We start from the raw sequence: 16,253 nt of genomic DNA, 5'->3' as shown, positions 1-16,253 counted from the left end.
TACACAGCAAAGTTGACATACATACCTACCTTTCAATGGAGATTTTACATTTGGGTATATGTATGTATGTATGTACAGACATGTCCACACACACACTTACATACACACAATCGGGCATATTTTCTTCCAGGCATCTATTTTTTTTAATCTTTCTCAGTAAGTATGTGTATAAAATACATGTATATTAAGGGTATGTAGAGGCTATATAAAAATACTGTGTGTGGGAGGGGTGAGCGGGCCGCACCGCCCGCCGTCCGCTGTCACGTGGCGGCCCGCCGCGGCCGCTGGGCTCGGCGCGGGCGGCTCTGCCAAGGCGCCGGGCCGGAAGGGAGGAGGCTCCCGAGCCATTCGTAGCGCAACCCGAGGGAAGGCGAGAGGCTGCGGACGGCCGGAAGGAAGATGAGTGAGTCTTTGGTGGTTTGTGATGTTGCTGAAGATTTAATGGAAAAGCTGAGACAGTTCCGTTTTTGCAAAGAAACGAATAATGCTGCCATTATAATGAAAATTGATAAGGATAAACGCCTGGTGGTGCTGGATGAAGAGCTTGAGGGCATTTCACCAGATGAACTTAAAGATGAACTACCCGAACGACAACCTCGCTTCATTGTATATAGTTATAAGTATCAACATGATGATGGAAGAGTTTCATACCCTCTGTGCTTTATTTTCTCCAGTCCTGTTGGATGTAAGCCTGAACAACAGATGATGTATGCTGGGAGTAGGAATAAGCTAGTCCAAACGGCTGAACTAACCAAGGTATTTGAAATAAGAAATACTGAAGACCTAACTGAAGAATGGTTACGTGAGAAACTTGGATTTTTCCACTAATGTGAACGTCCGTGTTTCTAAAGTATTTATGTATTAACCTGACCATACTGGAACCAGACATAAATACTTATTTATGCCTAAAAATGCACTGTTATTTACAATTTGTTACCTGCAGTAAAGAAAAATTCATTTGTTCAAAGTTTGAACAAAGGGGAAATCATCTTCATAGTAATGAAACTTTGTAAAGTGTTTCCTTATATTTGTAATTGTTAGGTGGACTACTTCTCCCCAGGGACTTTTTGCACTCTTGTGACTAATTTCTATAACTTATGATTCAGAATTTGTTACTATTTACAGACACCATTGGAAAGTGGGTATTAGATTGTGATAGACAACAGTTGCCTCCTTTTGACAAATACTGGATATTAGCAGTTTATATATGAAAATAGCATATTATCACTTATCAAATCTTTGAAATCAATTTGGGATAAAAGACTTGAGTGACCCAGTTTTGAGCCGTGAATAATAATTTACTGTAGTATAATCCACATTACAAGTATTTTTCCATCAATTCCATGCCTTCTTTAGTTTTCTGTATCTTTTTAATCAAATCCAGAAACTTTTCATCAGTTGCTCATTCTTAAGGTCTGGAAGTTAGATTTAATAATAAAGTTATGACTTAAAAAAAATACTGTGTGTGTTTGTGTATGTACAGTTGTATAGAGTAGATCACATTTACACACAGATTTAAGATAGACCTCTTATAAGGTGACTAACCCATTCTAGTTTGCCTGGGACTTTCGTGGTTTCAGCACTTAGTACCTACGCTCATTTGACTTTCAAAAGAAATATATGAATAAAATATGCACATCTGAGAAATAAATTTACAATATTAATAACATGAGACATGTAAAGTATGATACTTAATATCAAGTACTACATGATTTTGAGGAAGGAAACAAATAATATAATTTAGTTGGCCAAGAAAAACATCCCCAAGAAGACAGAACATGCTGTTTAAGAAGCATTAGACATAATATATGGAATTTACTATCTATTCTTAAAATTATTTATATGATGAAAAATTAAATTAGGACTCAATAAAATAAAAGTGTAATTGTGCAGTTAAAGGCTGAAATCTCTAAAAGAGAGACATGTGGGATGAAGCCATAGGGTGGCATTTATGACAGGGAAAGCATCTGAGCTGGATCTCAAGGTCTTTTTCAGAGCTGGTGAATAAGTTATTTACATCTCCAATATCTACAAATGTAACAATAAATTAATAAATAAGTGATAACATTTTTGAGATGAGTTTGGAATGCTTTAAGAAGAAATAATTCATGCAAATATCCTGACAGATAATATTTAAAAATAGACCTCTAAAAAGCCTTGTCAAATACTGGGTTAAAAGATTTATATTCAAACCATAATTCCATCTTTGACTCTCTTCATTAAATTTCTAAAAATGCATATTTTGTTTTAGACATGTTATCATATTCTTTCTGGTATCAGCAAAAGTGTTTATGTATTTTGATGTACGGTAGTAAAATGGCAAATTTTAAGTCATATTACTGGAAAGGTCTTATGCAAACCTGGTATTCCCTTTCGCAGCATGACAAACTACACAAAATACAGTAGTAAACACTACCTTGCCAAGTCTTGCTAGGAGATGCAAGAATTAAAATAAACGACATTAGACATAAAATGCTACACTGCATGGAGAACAAAACAATACTTTGTAGCTTTATCCAAAGCAATTGTCACAGACAGGTAGGTGTTCATCATTACAAGAGTGAAATCACTCCCAAACACACAATTTAAGTAAACCAAACAGCTAGTGGTATTAACACTTAAAGGTGTCATGTATGTTTCAAGAAAAAAAAAATATCTTGTATAGAATATTTTCTGGATCAGGTTGCAGATTTATTAGCCATCCTTCAATACCTTGAGACCAATTCAATTTGTCAGAACTCAATATCATTGCCATTTCCCACAGGATCTTGGGTTTTAAATCAAGGCCAACATTGCAACTAACCTTGGAGGGAAAACACAATTTATAGTACTGCTGTAAGGCCCATGTCTCAAAGGGATTTAAATCATTTGAATAATCCATTCTTATTTTTTCCCCTAGAGGTATGAAAAGAGGACAGCTACAAGTATATTTAACATTATAAGTAATGATATTACATGAGTAACAAGAGTGTTCAACAGAACAGGTAATGTTTTATGTTTATTAAATTTTGGGTTTAAATAAAGAAAAAATGTGTACATATAAGTTACTTTTGTCATGGCTGCAGGTGCTGTTTAAATTTGTTTACTTAGATTTATGGCAAGGCCATCATTCAAAGAGTATCTTTTTTTTTTTTAAATTGGAATCACATAATACTTATATTTCTTTTTTTTTTCTTTTAAAAGAATTCTTTTGAGATATCATTGACATACAATAAACTGCATATATTTAAAGTGTAAAATTTGATATTTTTTTCTTATTAGCCATCTATTTTATACATATTAATGTAGATGTGGCAATCTCAGTCTCCCTCAAGGAGTATCTTAAAAACAACCAAAAATACTTGTGGGGAGGCAGAAAAGATCTGAGGTGGCTAGAAGAGGGGCACGTTTTGTTACTTTCAAAAATATAATACATTAAAGATAAATCTAATTTATTTTTATTAGGGAGTTTATACATTTGGAGAAGTTCAGTCTTAAGGTCCATTTTTATAAACTCCAAAAAATTAGATAGATTGAGGCATCACACACATTAAAAAGAAAATGTAATTATGCATTTGTCTTAGTTATCCAGATTGTTTAAGTGAATCATACTAAGTTCTGAGTTTTCTATATTACTGTGTACCTGTAGGAATTAAAAAATATATATTTCATAATTTTTTTAAGGTTATCGTAGTCAATTAGTTATGCTTAAAATATTCAGTGGTCAGCTTAGTAATGGTTCATCCAATTTTTTTCTCTCTCTCCCTAACTCATTTTCCCTTTCCTTTACTCCTGCATCTCTGTGTTTGCATACTGTGTTAGTTTAGGCCATCATAACAAAATAACATAGAGCGGGTCACCCAAGCAATAGAAATTTATTTTCTCTCAAGTTTTGAGCCTGGAAGTCAAAGATCAGGGGCCAGCATGGTCAGATTCTGGTGAGAGCTCTCTTTCTGGCTTACAAACAGCTGCCTTCACATTATGTCCTCACACAGTGGAGAGAGTTTTGGTGTCTCTTCCTCTTCTGATCGGGACTCCACCCTTATGACCTCACTTAACTTTAGTCACTTCCTTAAAGATCCTATCTCCAATATAGTCACACAAGGGTTAAAACTTCAGCATATGAACTCTGGATTGGACACAAGTCAGTCAACGGTACATATCTTAATAAATATTAACACAAAAACATTTGCCTCAAAATCTGCTTCCTTGGAACCAAAAGTATGACTGGATTCCTTCAAAATATATTTGAGCACTCTTATATGGTGTGTACTGGTCATAATTTTGTAATATTCTGACATGAATATACACATAAATAAAAATTATAATAAAATTTGGCTTTTTAACAAATCATTACAGTGAGCATAGAAACATGATTTTTTTCTCTAATCCATGTTTTTTCTTTGATGCTGCTTCTCTTCCCATTGTGGACTTACTTTTTTGCTCTTCTCTGCATAAGCTTTCTCAAAGTAATACCTAAACCTGTCCCATTTATCTCCTTTGATTCTCTTTTAAGCTCACTCCCAACAGGCTTTCATTCCCCCAATGCACTGATATTGTTCTCCTTTTTCATCCACTATGATAGATACTCTTAAAGATGTCTGCCATTAATTTTTTTTTCCTGTACAAGCATGCTTCCTCTCACATTAACAGATATAGTCTACCTCAACTACCCCTGAATCTGAGCTCACCTTAGTTAATGATTTCATCAATAGTGTGTAGCAGAAGTGACATTTTGAGACATATGAGATTGTATCGTAAGAAGGCTTGCAGCTTTTGCCTGGATCTCTTGGATAACTTTTTCTCAGGGTGCTGCCCCTGGAACCAGCATTCATGATCAGAGGCACCTAAGCCAGACAGGTAGGTGACAAATAAGTGTTTCTTTTGGCATCCTGTATTAGTTTCCTATTACTGTCATAATAAATTACCACAAACTTAGAATCTCAAAATAATTATCTTTCAAGTCTGCCTGAAACTTATCTGCCTGAGCTAAAATCAAGGTGTTGGCAGCGGTACATTTTCTTCTGGAGACTCAAGGAGAGAATCCATTTCCTTGCCTTTGCCAATTTCTAGTGGTCATTTGCATTCCTTGACCCCTTCTTTGACCTGAAAAGCGAGTAATGAGTGTTGAGTCTTCCTCACATCACTTCACTTCACATTGAGTCTTCTGCCTTCCTCTTCTGTATTTAAGGACCCTTGTGATTACATTGATTTTAGTGGGATAATCCAGGAGATTTTCCCTGTCTTAAGATCAGGTGATTAGTAACCTCAATTTCATTGACTGCCTTGATTTTCCTTTACTGTATATCATAGTTAATTCCCAGGTTGCGGGGATTAGAACATGGACATCTCTGAGAGGTTACTTTCCTGCCTACCACACAGCCCAACCTAAGCATCAAGCTGACAGCATCAACCGCTAGTCATGTGAGTGATCCATCAGGGACGTTCAGACCATCAGGGCTTTCAGATGACTACAGCTGCACTGATGTCTGACTGCAACTGCTTGAGGGACCCCAAGTGGGAATCACCCAACTGAGAAGAGTCAACACATAGAACCAGAAGAGATAATAATAAATTCAAGTTTTAAACCCTGAATTTTAGGATGGATTGCTACACCACAATATATAATGGGAACCTCATCTTGCTAACTCAACTGTCAATTTTCTTACTCCTTATTTTCATTGAGCTGTCAATCAGCATCACTTGACAGAGTTGGTAACTCCCTATTTGTTTGGTATACTTTCTTTGCTTGACTTTTTAGCACATCACACACTTCTGGGATTCCTTTATTCTTTCTGGTTGTTTTCTCAGTCCCCTTTGCTAATTCTTCCTCTTCTACCCAATTTCATAATGTTGGAGTGACTTACTGCTCTGTCCCTATTCCTGTTCTAAATTTATATTCCATCCTTAGGTAATCTCAGTCTCATAGACTTCGATACTAACCATATGCCAACTCCCATGTTTATAACTCCTGCCAAGAATTCCTGTAAGACAATACTGATAAATCCAATGGACTTCATGACATCTCCACTTAGATATGAATTGCCATCTCAAACTTTAATTCTCCAAAACTGCCTCTAAATCTGTGCCATGCACAGCCTTCCTCATCTTAATTATTAGCAAATCCATTCTTCTAATTTCTCAGGGCATGCACCTTGTAATCATCCCTTTTCTCTCATATCTCACACTAAAAAAAAATCCATCAGGAGCTATGAAAGGAAGATAGATAACTGGATGCTTATGTATGGTCTCTTCACATTCCTGCCTCTGAATGACACATATTACTTCTACCCAAAGCCAATTGGCTAGAGCTAATCACCTTTACCCGCAAAAAATGCTGGCAAGTGTAAGCGAGTAGATGGACTATTTGGGAATCACCACTATCTCTAGTATAACTTTCTTATGGTCTATGTAGAGAACTTTAATACACAAATTTCACATTTTGTTTCACTCCGTTTTCCCTCATGCTCTTAATTTGGAGGGTAGGTACTGCTGTTCCCAAGGCATATTTAAATGATTAGAGTGAAGTTTGAAGTCTCCTGCCAGTAAGTTGTAGAATTCACACATGCATCCCGGCCCTCTGATTTTTAGTCAGAATGCCTTCTCATATGCTGCACGTACAGAAGCACTTAATTACTTTTCACTGTTGAAGTTAAACAGACTCCTTTTTGACATTTTCTCTTCCCATACAAAAAATAAAAAAAAAAACACCACATGGTCTTACAAAATTTCCAGTGCGTTTATGGCTATCCTGCAGTTTTTGCCCCTTCTTCCTTCTACATGCGATTGTTTATGACAGATGCATGTAGCCAGAAACAAAACCAGCAGCTGGCTCTCTGGAATTTACTATTCCCAGAGAACTCAGTAATATATACCTATATTTGAGCACTGCCCCCAATTTTACCAACATGCTCAGCTCCCTGGTGTCACGTATTGCTAAAAGTGCCTTGGGGGGAAAATTATAATGACTATAAATAGACATATTTTCATAAATAACCCAGAGAATTTCATTCTCCAAGTATAATGAACACTCTCATTCCTAAAGATAAAAATGTCCACTGCATCTTTACCCTTTCACCTTCATGAACACATCTACATCTGTCATGACAACTGCTACATCAGTCCTGGAATTTGTATTTGGCTTATGTTACACATGGGTCAGTGTAAGTGTGGCATAATTATTGCTCTTTCACAGAGTGACCATATGTGCACATCTCACCACGAAATACCAGAACTCAGATGCTGCTTGGCACATAGTAGGCACTCAATAAAAGTATGTTGACTGAATAAGTAAAACAATGAAAGTATTAAGCCTAATTTCACTATAATGAAAAAGACAAGTCACTCATAAAGCAAGAATTATCAAAACAAGGTAATCTCATAAGATACACCACTTATTAACTGCATGATCTTAAACAGTAACTTGACCTACTTGCCTAATACCTCACATAATGTTGATGTGAGGATTAAATAAATGATGCATCCAAATCACCTAACTTGTACCTGAAACACTGGAACAATTCAATACACATTTTAAGTAAAAAAAATAGCATCAAACAAAAAAATTAATAAAACATAGATTTTAGAAATTCCTTTGAAAAGGAAAAGCTAAGAAATATTTTCCTAAATTATTTATTCTAAAACCTTGAAAAGATAACATTTGTAATCAAGACCCTCTCAAAATCTTTGCAAGAAATAACAATACTAGCATGTACATTTATAATTACACCAAACTTTGCTATGTTCTCTCTCCTAGATCTCAACAGTAAACAATAAAAAAATAAAAAACATGTTCAAAATATTTGAACTGAATAGCAAGCTTACAATATGCCCTATGAACTTCAAAAATTCTACAAGTAGGTATGTGGCATGTATGCTATTAATTTCTCTGGCATGCTGCTTGTATGCATAGGACTTGTATGCCAGAGATTATGAAGTATTTTTCACAAACACTGAGTACTAAAGTAGCCCTTTCTCTTTTTATATAAGCACTATTACAGACTTTGTTTTCAGTCTTCACAAAAAGCTAGACACAGACCTGTTATTCCAGGGCTCTCGGCAGTGTTCAGAGGAGCACCAGGCTTCTTCCCACGGTCTCAGTTTAACATGTACCCACTTCCTGGATCTAGAAAGACAAAATAACTGATTTAGTCCAAGTCATCATGGAAGATAGACTATCACTTTTTAAACTGGATCATTTACAAAATAACTTGTAACTTTTTTGTGTGTGTGATTTCTATCCTCATTCGCTAGTTTACTTTGAAGTGATTTCCTTCTCTCTCCACAATTTCCTTTCCTTAAGGATTCTCAGAGTATGAACATGTCTGTCCTCTCTCCCAACCTTTGTAAACTCTCCCTGAACCTTTTCTTCTTCCTTATTCAAGAAGCTTGGAGATATCCTATATGTGCTAGCTTCTTTTACTCACCTCCCAGCTCTCCCTCTCCAACTAGAATCTTAAAAGATCCTTAGCTAAGATCACAGGAACAAAAAGGCGAAGAATTGTTTAGAAAATAAAGGCTGTTTGACAACCGTGCTAAATACCAAAGAGAGGACAGAGAATGATGTTGACATACAAAGAAAACCAAAACATGACTTGACCTTTTATAGTGCCCCCCAGTGATCTCACTGCCATTAGTGATATCTCTTTCCTTGATCCATATCATTGTTAGAATTAAGTTTCCGAAATGAAAATCTTTATATGTCATTACCATGATGACATTTTTCATAATTCTCTTAACTTGCAGATTGGAGTCTGATCTCCTTAATACTGTGGATAAGCCCCATTTTTCACGACCCTGCCTGCCATTTCAATAAAATGTCTTATCACGTGACCTCATCAGTTGGGGTATAGAAGAATTGAATACCTAGTTGCTCTATGCCTGGATTGGGTGATTTCATGCTCTGTGCTATGGCTTGAAGTGTCTGGAACCCCCTTCAGATCTTCTAACTGGCAGACACATTTCCATCACTAACAGTCTCACTTTAGAGATCACTGCATAATTTTCTGACTCTCTAGACAAATCATCTACATGCTTCTCTTTCTAGTCATTCACTTTACTTCTATCATAGTACATCAGTACTGTTATAATTACTTGTTAATTTATTTTTCTCTGTGCTGCAGTGTAAGCCACCTCTAGGCAAGGAATGTATGTTTCTTCTTGTGTACCAAGGATACAAAATGACTGAAAAAATTACTGTATTTGATAGATGCCAATCTGAACTAAAAAATAGTATATGGCTGTTTATTTACAATGTTTAAATTTTTTGAATATTCACTAATATTTATTATTTGTGAGTGCAAGAGGGTTGGAGTAAAAATGACATGGTGTGAGTGTCCTGGTTGAATAATATAAGCTCAATTTATTTAAATGCTTTGGTCTCTGGCACCTCATTTGCTACATGCAGACATTGATTTTTTAACTTCAGAGTATTGCTGTATTGCTAACTTCTTTAAGCAGTGCATCACTTGCCTATATAGTAGGTGCTCAATAGATGCTAGCTATGTCTATTTTACCTTGTGCTTTGTCTCTGTAGTCAACCACCAGCTTTTCTTTGTAATACTAAAACTCCCTTAATACAGAAGGGATTGGATAATATAGAATAGAAAACTAAATGATAATTTTTATTCAAGTTAAACACTAAAAATCTTCTACAATTGAGCAAGGAATTGGAGAACTCAGCATTTCTAAGATCTTTGAAAACCAGAACAACAGCCTTGTGGGCCAATCAGCCCATTCCGTGTGTGCAGGCATTTGCTTTGGAAAGACTCACAATGGGGTAATTACCTATTCACTTTAACAGCCTTGGCTGTAGCTACCACTGAATCAATGTAAGTTAATGTAGCAGATCAAGTTCTTTTTTTCTCTTTTAGTTAATTTTCTTCTAAAACAATGAAAGATAATGAGTAACAGAAGATGAAAACACAAACATACACACACACATATAAAGGAAAATACTTTATATTCTCACACTAAATATGTAGTAAATGATGCAAAACACAAAATACATTTTGCACAGTATTTCTGCGAGACACCAAATTTAGAAATAAATCCAAGATATCACTAGGACTATGAATTTAGCTAGACTTTAATGCTAGAATAAGAAACCTACAGTCTGGGAAAATTTCCAACCTTAGCAAACATAATTATAAGTAGCTTTCTTTTCACTCTGAGTTTTTATTTCAGACTGCCTCAGAATCATGCTACCTTCTTCTTTCAGCCAGAGTTATGGTATCCAACTCCCTGAATTAAACACATTAGAGACTCCTGAGAAGTTACAGACAATGGATCACCAGAGATCAAGAGAGGAAGAAGATATTTTCCAATGAAAATCTATCCTTAATTGGAATATTAAAGCACATAATCATTCTCCTAATGTTTAACATAAAATAAAGTATACTATTACCTTGCAAAATTCATTTTGACATGATACCATTATGGATTAAGGTATTATCCATCAGTCTTATTGATAATAAATGAAAAGAACAACAGGCAGTTTCACTCTCCCACCAATATATTAAAACAAAAACTGTACAGCAGTCTACAATTAGGCAACATTTCAATTTATATGTACCAATACATTGATTTCATCAATAAATTATTCAAGCCACTAATTGATGATAGAATTGCCTTTCACACAGCTATGGAAACAAATGAGAAATTTGACAGAAATTAGCGTCAGTTTCCATAAGTTTAGTTGCTTTGTGAAATATCAAGCAAACATATTTACTATAAAACTCAGTAGATTCATAAATCAAAAATAACGTTATTGATGGAGATGAGACTTTTTTCACCAAGAACAATATATCTGAATTGTAATCAATAATGCCATCTAATATCAAAATCACCTCAGATTTGTACATCCAAAATATAAATAATGAAATGTTGAAAACAATTTTAGTATGCATATCTCACTATAATTAAATCAAGATGAACACTACAACAGCTCCAAAACATTAGAAACGATATAAAAATCTATAATTTGGTAGACTATGTATATATGATAATATACTATACTTAACTGGCTTTTAGAAATTTGCTTAAATCTTTGGACCATATATTCTTCATATATATTAGAATATTATGCATAAATATAGAGAAATCATGTAATGTACACACACATGCCCATCACCTCAATTAGATAATCCAAATTTTTTCCATTTTTATATCTTCTATTTTTGCTAAAATATTTAAGTAAATTATTAACATTATGAATTTTCACTATGAAATATTTTATTATGCTTTTCTAAATAAATCAGGACATTTTAGTACTTAAAAGTAATATACTATTAGATCCAAAAATTAACAATTATTGCAACATTAAATCAATTATTCATTAAAATAACCTAATACACATCTCATATTCAAATTCCCAAATTGCCACATCATTGTTATTTTACCCCTGTTGCCTTAGTCAGTTCAGGTGGCTACAACAAAGTACCATTTGCTGGGTGGCTTATAAAAAAAAAAACGGAAATTTATTTCTCATAGTTCTAGAGGCTGGAATGTCCAACATCAAGGCACTGGCAGATTTGGCATCTGGTAAGAGTCAGGACCCACTTCATGGTTCATAAACGACCAGCCATCTTCTTGCTGTGTCCTCACATGCCAGAAGGAGTGAGAGAGGTCTCTGGGTTTCCTCAGCAGGGCACTAATCCCATTCATGAGGACTCTGCCCTCATGACATAAAAAAATCTCCCAAAGGCCCCACATCCTAATACCATCACATGACATTTAGAGCTTCAACACATGAATTTAGGGGTGAAACAAACATCCAGTCTCAACAGCTGTATTTCCTATACACTAAAAGTTTGATTTAAAGTCTCAATTTGACTCAAGTGAAACATTTTTGGTAAGAATACCTCATAGGTGGTGTGTATTTCCTACTGTGGCACATGGGTAGTATGTACACAGTGTTTTGTCTTTAAATATTTTTGAATCCTGAGAAAAATTTGCCCACCAACTTTTAGTCTACTAGCTATAAAATGGTGATTTTCTAAAGCTTTCTTACCTTCACATTTATTGCACTGCAATCTTCTGTAAAGAAGAACTTTCCCAATAAAGTAAAGCTATTCAGTTAATATGTAATATAGTATCTTCTAGAAAGAAAGAATAAATATTTTATTTCTTTCTTTAAATTAACAAATTTTTGTAGGTAAAAATGTGATAAAATAGCCACCTCAGATGGTAAAAATGTTTTTGTTTGATTTTAAGATTTCTCTTCTTTTATTATCATGGCTTTGCAGACTTTTATGTATTTAATTTTGTCCAATTAATTATAGTACTTTTTCATTTTTAAGAATTTCATTGAAGTATAACATACACTTAGAAAAACACAAAAAACATAAGTACATAAATTTCGCAGAGTACAGAGCACCTGTCTTAACACTCAGATGAAAAAGAGAACTTAGAAGCATCTCAGAAACCTCCCTTATGCCCTTCTCCTGTCACCCACAAAGTATCTATGATCCTCACTTCTAAAACCTCAAATCAGCACTGCCTGTTTTTGAACTTTATGAATATGAAATTTTACATTATGCATTATTTTGGGTCTGGATCTTTTCACCCAATTATACTTAAGACATGTATCCATAGTGCTGCGTATAGTTGTGTTCATTCACACTGCTATAGTTTCATATTCCATTTTTGAATATGCAACTATTTATCTATCCACTCTACCCTTGTTGAGAATGTACCTAGTTTACAGGTTTGTGATACTATAAGTAATGTTGCTATGAATATCCTTGTAATATCTTTTGTTTGATAGATACGTAATTTTTCTATTGGGTATAGATAGATATATACTTCCATATGTGTCAAAATATAATGCATATATATTCTAACATTATCATAGATAATATATAAGGGTTGCAATTCTATATCACTGCCAACTTGATTATTTTCATACTTTTTTTATTTCAGCCATTCTTGTGAGTGATAGTGGTATCACACTGAGTTTTTTTTAATTCCCTGATGACTAATAACAGTAAGCCCCTATTATGTATTCACTGGTGTTTTGCATATATCTTTTTTGGTATAATACTTTGTTATTTTGCCCAAATTATTGTTAGGTTGTCTACCTTTCTTACTGATTTACAGAATATTTGTAGGAGTTCCTCTAAATAAGAGTTCTTAGTAAGATATACACATTGAGAATATCCATCCCCCCACATAGTGTCTTCTCTGCACATTGTGTCATTACCTTGAAATAATCCAATTTTGAAAAGTTTCCAACTTAAAATATGTTTTCCCTTAGTCTTTTTTGTATTGTGTTAAAACTATTTTTCTACTTCAAGGCCATGAAAATGTTCTCCTACATTTTCCTCCAAAACTCTATTGTTTAACTACATAAAAGTCTGCCAAAAAAGAAAAAAAGATCCACGAAACTGTCTTCCAAGGTGATCATGTCATTGTATTCATAGTAGAAACATATGAGAGTTTCAGTTGCTCCAAATCTTCACAAAAATGTTACAATATGTCTTGTTAATTTAGAGATTCTTGTGGACATGGGGTAGTGTCTCAGTGTGGTTTTAATTGGGATTTCTGTAATATATAATAATGTTGAGTATCTTCTCGTGTTTATTTACTGTTTGTATATGTTGTTTGCTGATGTGAAAGCTTTGATACACCTCATTATGAGATAGTTTTTGTTCCTATAACTGAGTTTTGGCAGTATTTTATGTTCTCTGAATGTAACTCTTTATTATATATGTTTATTATTCTTTTTCTGAAAAGGGTTCCCTGAAAATGATTTATCAATGTTTTCTTTTATAATCAGTTTTCTGTTAGTAGTACTTAAAATAATTGCTCAGCACAAAGTCATTAAGATTGTCAAGTTTCTGATGTCTTTGAATATATCATTTTGGTATTGTATAGCTTATTAGTTGTTTTCAGCAGGGACATTGACCTGCTATCAATACTATCTCCTACTCAGAAGCAAATTTTTTTGTTATTGTTGTTGCTCAATTATTTCATTGTGTTTAATATTAAATGGAAACTTTCTGAAACAAGTTCTCCATTAATTTCATCTGTTACAGGTATATAGCTATTATTTGCTATCTGAAAATATCTTATTAGATATTAGAAAGAGATTCAAAAGTACCTTGGACAACAATAGCAAAAATCAATAAAACTAAAAGCTGGTTCTTTGAGAAGATAAATAAAATTGATAACCCTCTAGAAAGACTCATCAAGAAAAAGAGGGAGAGAACTCAAATCAATAAAATTAGAAATGAAACAGGAGAAGTTACAACAGACACCACAGAAATAAAAAACACCATAAGAGACTACTATAAGCAACTATATGCCAATAAAGTGGACAACCTGGATGAAATGGACAGATTCTTAGAAAGGTATAACCTTCTAAGACTGAATTAGGAATAAATAGAAAATATGAACAGACCATTCACAAGGAATGAAATTGAAACTGTGATTAAAAATCTCCCAACAAACAACAGTCCAGGACCAGATAGATTCACTGGGGAATTCTATCAAACATTTAGAGAAGAGCTAACACCCATCCTTCTGAAACGCTTCCAAAAAATTGCAAAGGGAGGAACACTCCCAAACTCATTTTATGAGGCCACCATCACCCTGATACCAAAACCAGACAAAGATACGACAAAAAAAGAAAATTACAGACCAATATCACTGATGAATTTAGATGCATGAATCATCAACAAAATACTAGCCAACAGAATCCAACAACACATTAAAAGGATCATACACCATGAGCAAGTGGGGTTTATCCCTGGAATGCAAGGATTCTTCAGTATATGCAAATCAATCAATGTGATACACCATATTAACAAATGGAAGGATAAAAACCACATGATCATCTCAATAGATGCAGAAAAAGCTTTTGGCAAAATTCAACACCCATTTATGATAAAAACTCTCCAGAAGGTGGGCATAGAGGAAACCTACCTCAACATAATAAAGGCCATATACGACAAACCCGCAGCAAACATCATTCTCAATGGTGAAAAACTGGAAGCATTCCCTCTAAGATCAGGAACAAGACAAGGATGTCTACTCTCACCACTACTACTCAACATACTTTTGGAAGTCCTTGCCACAGCAATCAGAGAAGAAAAAGAAATAAAAGGAATCCAAACTGGAAGAGAAGAAGTAAAACTGTCACTGTTCACAGATGACATGATACTATACCTAGAAAATCCTAAAGATGACACCAGAAAACTACCTCAGCTAATCAATGAACTTGGTAAAGTTGCAGGATACAAAATTAACACACAGAAACCTCTTGCAATTCTATACACTAACAATGAAAGATCAGAAAGAGAAATTAAGGAAACAACCCCATTCACCATTGCAACAAAAGGAATAAAATACCTAGGAATAAACCTAACCAAGGAGGTAAAAGACCTGTACTCAGAAAACTATAAGACACTAATGAAAGAAATCAAAGATGACACAACAGATGGAGAAATATACCATGTTCTTGGATTGGAAGAATCAATATTGTAAAAATGACCATACTACGCAAAGCAATTTACAGACTCAATGCAATCCTTATCAAATTACCAGTGGCATTTTTCATAGAACTAGAACAAGAAATTTTACAATTTGATGGAAAGCACAAAAGACCCCAAATAGCCAAAGCTATCTTGAGAAGGAAAGACGGAGTTGGTGGAATCAGGCTTCCCAACTTCAGGCTATACTACAAGGCCATAGTGATCAAGACAGTATGGTACTGGCACAAAAACAGAAATATAGATCAATGGAACAGGATAGAAAGTCCAGAGATAAACTATGGTCAACTAATCTATGACAAAGGAGGCAAGGATATACAATGGAGAAAAGGCAGCCTCTTCAATAAGTGGTTCTGGGAAAACTGGACAGCTATAAGTAAAAGAATGAAATTAGAACACTCCTTAACACCATACACAAAAATAAACTCAAAATGGATTAAAGACCTAAATGTAAGGCCAGAGACTATAAAACTCCTAGAGGAAAACATGGGAAGAACACTCTTCGACATAAATCACAGCAAGATCTTTTATGATCCACCCCCTAGAGTAATGGAAATAAAAACAAAAATAAATAAGTGGGACCTAATGAAACTTCAAAGCTTCTGCACAGCAAAGGAAACTGTTAGGAAGACAAAAAGACCACCCTCAGAATGGGAGAAAAAATTTGCAAACGAGTCAACAGACAAAGGATTAAACTCTGAAACATATAAACAGTTCATCCAACTCAATATCAAAAAAACAAACAACCCAAGCAAAAAATGGGCAGAAGACCTAAATAGGCAT

The 16,253-nt window shown here is 34.4% G+C and overlaps 1 protein-coding gene across 1 annotated transcript; it reads left to right on the top strand.

Annotated features, from left to right (window-relative positions):
- The first annotated feature begins 329 nt into the window (after window positions 1-329).
- On the top strand, window positions 330-1,442 carry LOC130851782 (glia maturation factor beta-like). The gene has a single exon (XM_057732514.1). The coding sequence runs from the start codon at window positions 400-402 to the stop codon at window positions 826-828; it is 429 nt and encodes a 142-aa protein (XP_057588497.1). The 5' UTR covers window positions 330-399; the 3' UTR covers window positions 829-1,442.
- Window positions 1,443-16,253: the final 14,811 nt, after the last annotated feature.

Source organism: Hippopotamus amphibius, chromosome 4 (genome assembly GCF_030028045.1).
Source record: "Hippopotamus amphibius kiboko isolate mHipAmp2 chromosome 4, mHipAmp2.hap2, whole genome shotgun sequence".
Classification (NCBI taxonomy): Eukaryota; Metazoa; Chordata; class Mammalia; order Artiodactyla; family Hippopotamidae; genus Hippopotamus; species Hippopotamus amphibius.
Note: the sequence above shows the minus strand (reverse complement) of the source record. Positions and strands in the feature narration are given on the sequence as shown.

Excerpts from the sequence above, each read along its gene's own strand:
- LOC130851782 (XM_057732514.1), top strand. The coding sequence starts at position 400 with ATGAGTGAGTCTTTGGTGGTTTGTGATGTTGCTGAAGATTTAATGGAA.